Source organism: Buceros rhinoceros, unplaced genomic scaffold (genome assembly GCF_000710305.1).
Source record: "Buceros rhinoceros silvestris isolate BGI_N320 unplaced genomic scaffold, ASM71030v1 scaffold11344, whole genome shotgun sequence".
Taxonomy (NCBI): Eukaryota; Metazoa; Chordata; class Aves; order Bucerotiformes; family Bucerotidae; genus Buceros; species Buceros rhinoceros.
The window spans coordinates 60,902-68,174 of record NW_010407689.1 but is presented as its reverse complement, the minus strand read 5'-3'; the positions used below and the strand labels follow the sequence as shown (position 1 = coordinate 68,174).

General features: G+C 48.4%; 1 protein-coding gene across 1 annotated transcript in view; it reads left to right on the top strand.

Moving 5' to 3' along the window:
• Window positions 1-6,391: 6,391 nt before the first annotated feature.
• Window positions 6,392-7,273, top strand: part of LOC104492084 (tolloid-like protein 2) — a gene marked incomplete at its 5' end in the record, with an annotated part of 36,720 nt that continues 35,838 nt past the window's right edge. The window contains one exon of the mRNA XM_010134586.1: window positions 6,392-6,562. Coding sequence (XP_010132888.1) covers window positions 6,392-6,562 — 171 coding nt within the window. The remainder of the gene's footprint in view (window positions 6,563-7,273) is intronic.

Here is a 7,273-nt window from a genome sequence, read left to right as displayed (position 1 = left end):
CTTTCCCTTCTTCCATTTTCCTACTGTTTTTCCCATCCCTTTCACTGCATTTTCTTCTACTGTCCCTGTTCTGAAGGTCCTCTTGTTGCTGGATGATCTCTTAGTGTTCTCTCCCTCCCCACACTTGGCAGCTGCTGGTACTACATAGAATTCAAATCTCAACACTGTATGACTGTTGGTCTTCTCTTGGAGGAGACAATCGAGACATCCCTGGGTAGATTTTAGGGTAGAGTGCAAAATCATTAAGCATTCTGAACTTTTTATTCATTTAGTCATTTTTAAGAAAGTAAAAAAATCCGCAGAAAACCAATATTGTGAAAATACCTCTGCTTCTTTACCCTTTTTGAAATGGATTTGGATTTTTTGCTGTTGTTTTGGGGGTTTTTTTTTGCTTTGCTGGCTAGTATTGGGGGAGTTTGTTTAGAAACATGCATTTTAGGACAAGTTAAAGATGATGGCGTTGGGAAGAAAGATTAGAAAGTATTTTGTGAAAGGAAAAATATAGTTACAGAATCAAGAAAAAGATGCGTAATTCGGTGTCTTTCTAGTGCTCTGAAAATTGCATGTGAGGTTCACATGGGCCCACTTCGCCAGCTTGTCCTAGTCCCTCTGGATGGCATCCCATCCCTCAGGCCTGTCAGTTGCACCACTCAGCTTGATGTTGTGTGCAAACTTGCTGAGGGTGCACTTGATCCCACTGTTTATGTCATTGATGAAGGTATTAAACAGCACTGGTCCCAGCACGGACCATCTGAACATCAAGCCATTGACCACTACCCTCTGGATGCTACAATCCAACCAATTTGTTACCCACTGAACAGTCCACCCACTAAATCCCTATCTCTCCAATTTATAGAGAAGGATGTTTCAGGGGACCATGTCAAAGGCTTTACAGAAGTCCAAATAGATGGCATCCATGGCTCTTCACTGATGCAGTCACTCTGTCATAGAAGACCACTAGGTTGGTCAGGCAGGACTCACCCTTGGTAAAGCCATGCTGGCTGTCTCAAATCACCTCCCTGTCCCCCATATGCCTTAGCACAGCTTCTAAAAGGATCTGTTCCAGGATCTTCCCAGGCACAGAGGTGAGGCTGACAGGTCGGTAGTTCCCAGGGTCCTCCTTTCTACCCTTTCTAAAAATGGGTGCAATGTTTCCCTTTTTCCAGTCACCAGGGACATCACCTGACTGCCAGGACTTTTCAAATATCATGGAGAGTGGCCTGGCAACTCCATCAGCCAATTCTCTCACGACTCTGGGATGCATCTCATCAGGTCCCACAGACCTATGTATGTTCAGGTTTCTCAGGGGGTCACGAACCTGATCTTCTCTTACAGTGGGAGGGACTTTACCCCCTTGATCCCCGTCTTGTAGTACATCAACTCAGGAGATGTGAGAAGAGAGGTTATCAGTGAAGACTTGAGGCAAAAAAGTTGTTGAGTACCTCAGCAGCCCTGTCTGTTTCAACCAGCATGCCAGTCATGTTCATCAGAGGGGCTACGCTCTCTTTAACTTTCCTTTTCTAGTGGATGTACCTGTAGAAGCCCTTCATATTATTCTTTGCATCCCTTGCCAAATTTGGCATCCATGAGCTGCCTGTGAGCATTCAGATCTTCACCGTGTCTGGCACCTTGCTAGCCTAGTTGCCAGGTGGTTGTGAAGTGACTGTCCTTCTCCTATGTTACCTGGTTGTGATTCTCTCACGTGCCACTCATGGGAGGTTTATCTGTAGAACTTAGGATTGTAGGTACCCAGGTGGACATATCAGTGCTGATAGAAATCAGACTTTAATGGCAACATTGTGTAAAGGAGGGAGATCTCAGTTTGCTTCCTGCAGCAACAGGTGAGTTTGCACAGATAGTATTTTCCTTTACAGTGGGTGGAGCTATTCTGAAGTCCTTTCAAACAGAAGCGGGAACAAGTTATTGTTTGTTTTAAATTAGTTCCTGGCACTGGGTGACATTTTAAATCTTCTTCTGTAGCAGAAAGGATCCACTGTTGAGGGAAGATCTTACTTCATGTCATACAACAGAAAAACTAAAATTGAGTACCGGGCTATTGCCAGGTATTGTGGTACCTTAATGGTCAAAAGACCAGTAGGGACTATAGACAGGGGTCTCTGTCTCCATTCCCTAGCACTGTGACTTTTCTGGGGAGCTGGGATCTCTCCTTGAGTCTTCAAGGATTCTGCATGCCCTGAGCCCCTCAGCCCTCTTGGTGTGCAGGACAACATAACCTAGTGGAGTTGCTTCTGCAGCCGCTGCACCCTGCTGCCAGCAATGCTCTGCTGCAGCACACTGGTGGGCAGAGGAAGCAGCAGTGCTGTCTGGAGGAAAGGAAAGGGTTAGGCACAGCACTGGTACAGAGGTGCCATGAAACTGCTGTGGTTTCTGTGCCCAATATCTGTGACATCAAGCAGTCAAATCCCTCCCCCAGCATGTTGGTGTCTTGCGCATCATTGGAAAATCATGAGACAGTTTTCCATGAGGAAATAGGAAAGCCAGGCAGGGAGACACACAGAGTGGGACCAACCAATTCCATTTTGGTGACTGGGCTGGAGTGAGCCACCTCCATTGACAAGCTGGGGACCTCCCTGTGCCGGGCAGTGCTGTTCCAAAATGGAGGAGTAGCTGGCACTGCGTGAAGCGTAAGAAATACCCAGCAGCTAACACTGCAGTTCTTCCTGCTTTGGTAGCCAGTGGGTATTAGCATCACAGAGAAGGACTTTTGTTTTCAAATTAAACCGAATTCAGGCCAGATGTGTAAGAGTTGATAAGAGCGTATTTGTCTGAAAGTAGCTCATTCTTTGCCTTGGCAGTGTACCCTGTTTAAATTTGAGTTTTAGCAGTGGTACTTATTACTGCTGCCGTCCTCCTCGTATAGCTCCTAGCCTCAGTAAACTTCCGTGGAATTAGCCTTCTGTAGAAGAGACTTTCTGCCTATTTAGTATATGGGGAAACTGAGGGACAGGATGGTGATGAGTTGCAAGGTGTCATTGTAGGCTAGGAACAAATCCAGCAAAAGAGCCCAATTTTATCAGGTTCTTAGTCCCTGCTCCCTGTACAGCAAAAGCAGCCAGTTTCTGTGGCCAGCAGACCCACAAATGGCTTCACTGATAGCTGTTGTCCTTCCCATGTCAGAGCTCTGCCATCCAGCTCACCCGGAGATGTGTCTCTGCTCTTATTTCCTTTACAGGAGGCCTGGGGGAACAGTCTCTTCTGTCAAGTGAGAACGCCACCTCAACTGATCATAGTAACAACACAGTTAAAAAGGGTAATGTGGTACCCCACCCAGACCTTTGGGTATCTTTTATTTACTTTTTTATCCCCCTGTAAAACCATGTTTTGTCCTGTGTACATGTGTGTGCCTTCATGCCTGGGAGACCAGCTCTGCCCAGGCATCTGCATTTGTTGCTGTTGGTGGACTCTCTGCAAGGGTGGGTTTGCCTTGTATGATGTGGTGGGTTGATCCCTGCTAGTAGCCAAGTCCCCACACAGCTGCTCAGTCCCTATCCCCCTCCTCCAGCAGGACAGGTGAGAGAGAAGGAAAAGCAAAAGTGAGAAAACGCATTGGCTAGGATAAAGACCGTGTCTATGCTGTATTCCCAGTGCTGTATTCCCCCATTGGAGCCTCTTACATCTCCTGTGCTGGTGGCAGGCCTGAGGCAGTGCAGCAGTGGGCAAGAGCACTTGAGGAAGGTGCTTCTTCTTGCAAAGCTGTGTTGGTGCTTCTGGTGGCCTGTTTCCCCTTAGAGATGAGCTGGTGCTGCTGTTGGTGTAAAGCTGGGCTGTCTCTGCTGTCCAGATGAGGCTAGGAGGCTCCTGAGCGAATTTCAGAGAGAAGCAGGGACTGTTTGATGGCATGTCACAGATGCAGAGTGCTGCTTGGGCTGTGGGCGATGTCAAAAGTTTCCCTCTCAGGCTGGTGTACAGAAACCTCTGGGTGTCATTCATCAGGGAGGGAGGGAGGGACTTTAGAAAGGATCTCAGTTGATCCAGGCTTAGCAATAGTACCGATCAGTAAGAAAGGTTATGTCCAGGTAGACTAAGCATTAGGAAGGTGGCGTGGCTTTATCTTTAACTGAAGAAATCCTGTCCATACGTGCAGTTGGACGGCGGCTGTAAGCAGTGCTGCTTCAAGCATGCTGTCCAGATTTCTTCTGTCCCCTGGTGATAGGGCACCTGCCGCCTGCTTTCCCCAAGATCCTGCTAGGATGTTGTATCAGGCCTCTCCAAGGACCCACTGCAAATTTAGGTTGTTAAAGGCAGAAAACTTTAGCAGGAATTGGGAGCAGTCAAAAACTGTTGCAGCACTGGTGTGGAGAATTCACCCAAGGAGGTGTGTTGCTGGCGGGGAGTGGAAGTGTGTGTAGCACAGAAGTGTGTACTCAAGATCCTCTGTGCGGAGTTCCTACTGCACCAGCCACAGGAGAGCGTGAGGCAGGTGACTCTTCACTTGGTTTTGCTGACAGGGCTTGTCTGGGTGCAATCCACGGAGATTTTGAGCAGCTCCAGGAGCAGTTTGTGACTGGGAGACAGGTAGCCACAAGACTACCACAATGCCTTGAGACTCTCTCCCTAATTCCAGCTGTGGCCCTTGTAATGCCACTGCAGTACGTCTTGGGATAGCTACCCTCAAGGGGAAGTTGTTTCATTAGGGGAACCCCCAACCACAGAGCAGTTGCCTTCTGGTGTCCAGCAGCTGGTTTGGGGCTGGGGCAGCTCCTGAAATGTGAGGTGCAGCTGGCAAGGCAGGGAGGTGTTTAGGAGGAAGAGGAACGAAAGGCAAATTCCTGGCTTTGTCCTGCAGCTCAGAGCAAGGCCTTCAGCAAGAGGGGTTGCTCCTGGTGAAGCAGGAGGGGTTTGGAGTTCCTTCCTTCCATCCTCTCACACTGCCTTAGTTTTCTCCCCATTATTTTGATCCACTCAGCCTTGACAGTAGTAGTTTTCTTACTGGTGCTTCCACTGGAGGGATAAACAGGAGAAGAGGCTCTCAGCAGTCACTCACTATAGTCACCGGAGGAAGGTCTTGGCAGGGCTTGTACTTTTTCATAACCTGGCAGCCTATGTCTCTGACTTGGGAAGCAAAGCTGTAGCTAGTCTTGCTGATTTCTGTATGAATCAAAGACCACAAATGGAGCTTAGATCCCTCCTCTTGGAGCTTTAGAGAGGTCCACCAGCACTGAGGAGCCACTGCCAGCAGTGCTCCTCCTCGAGATGAGAAGAGAGTTCCCCTTGGTGTGCCCTTTAAGCCAATGGTCTCTGCAGGTGTAGGAACCCCTGTATTCTACTATTCCTTTGCCCAAGCCCAGCTGATGCCTTGGCTTCACGGTGCAGACAGCTTATCTAAGAAGTGGTGTCTCTGCAGTCCTTGCGCATGCTAGTTAAGCCCAGGTGGACTACAGCTGCTTTGAGAATTTGGGTCACCCATGGCTCAGCAAATAGGGGTGAACAGCCAGAAGCTCTGAATGGGGGATGTTTTCTGCTGGGTCAGACCCACAGCACATTAGAAGTGCAATTCACATAGGCATAACTGGTATCTTAGCAGAGCTGCAGCAGTGCAGATGCAGGGCAAGTTACAAGGTCTGTCTAGAAGCCTGTGTGAATCCTCAGACAGGTTTTATGGCCAGCAGCACACAGCCAGGGCCCCTCTGCCTTTTTAGCAAGAAATGAGACATGCGTTCTGTTTTCCCTCTTGTATTTTTTACTCCTTTTCATTAAAATGAAGAGATTCAGCATGGATGAAGATTTGTGCTAAGTATAGAATGCCTAAGCTTTTCCACCCTCAACATCCCTCCTCCAGCAGAGACTGTCTGATCTGTATGTATTTCCAAACTGCCCAAGACCTACCGCGTGACAACAAAAACAATTTTATGTAATACATTTCAGCCCTGTGTGTGGGTTTCAGACTGAGGGGCCTGTCCTCTTCTTTCAAGGCCAACTCAAATGAGTAGTTGCTGTTGTGAAACTAGTCCTGAAAGAACAAACCTTTCTTTGCAGATCTGGATTAGTAGGGCAAGTTGAGAATATACAGTGACATCTGGGCTTGTTCGATGCTTCTCCTCCTGTTCCCTTTGTTTAAGTACTGTGTCCCCATCTATGACATCTATGAAGTTGTTGTTGGAGAGAGTGGGTGGCTAGAGCCGGGAGGTGTGTCCCTTTACACCTTTCTGGGAGAGTAGTTTTGGCATAGTGCGTATGGAGGCTCCACGAGAAGAAGGGAGATTAACTGTCTCTATCCCAAACAAATCACTGGCAAATCTGGCTATGGCTTCTGTTTTGGATTAACATCTTGCTTTTTTTGTTTTTCTTTTTCTGAAGCTCCAGGGTATTACCTGAGGGCTGCATGTGGAACTAAAGAGGACTTAAACAGTGTTGCCACTCTGTCTTGCAGACGGCAGGCAGAACACAACGCTCACAAGGAGGCTGAAGAGGAAGGAATATAAAGATGAGTCTGGGATGGATACACACTCCTCTCCCAGAGTGCGCAGGGCAACCACATCCAGGGCTGAGAGGATCTGGCCAGGGGGGGTCATCCCCTATGTGATCGGAGGAAATTTCACTGGTCAGTAGTGAAAACGTTGCTCCCTGTTTGCTCAGGGGTGAGTGTCTCAAAATGTGTGGGAGATCTCGGAAGCAGAGCTTTCCCACAACTGAGTCAGGTCCTTGGAAGCCTCTCTTCTGAGGCAGGGTGGGCATGTGGTTGCACAAGAAATTGTGTGCTGTGGAAGCCTGAGACTGAAGTGTGCAGTGAGACGGTTCTTCTCTCAGAGTCCAAGAAATAATTGGGTGACTTGGTCATTTTCTTGATTGCTCCAGTGGCCAGCAGCTGTGAGCCGTGGTCACCCTCTGTGTTCCCAGAAAGGGATCCTCTCTGCTGTTGGAAGAGCAGGAGCAGAAGTACCCTGGGTTTCTTCTGAAATCCCCATTCAGAGAACTTTCCCTGTGCACTCTGCTTCCTGACCTGCTGTTTCCTAGGCACCAAGCTTTAGGGTCTCCTGTAGGCATGTAAGGGAGAGGAACAGTGAGCTGTGTCCCCTGGTGGATGAGGAGGTCTCCAAAGTCTCCTTTTAGGATCTTTATAGCATTTTCGGGGCACTGTCCTAATCAAAATGTCACTTGGGGTGCAGCAGATCTCTTGCACATTTCTTGTGAAGCAAATAGACCACTTGCTCTGATGCTCTCTGTAGCTCAGTGGTTCCCCCTGGGATTGATTTCCTTGACTCATGGGTGACAAATGCTCTGCAGCAGCCAAATCTTTCCCGTGTCCCCCAGG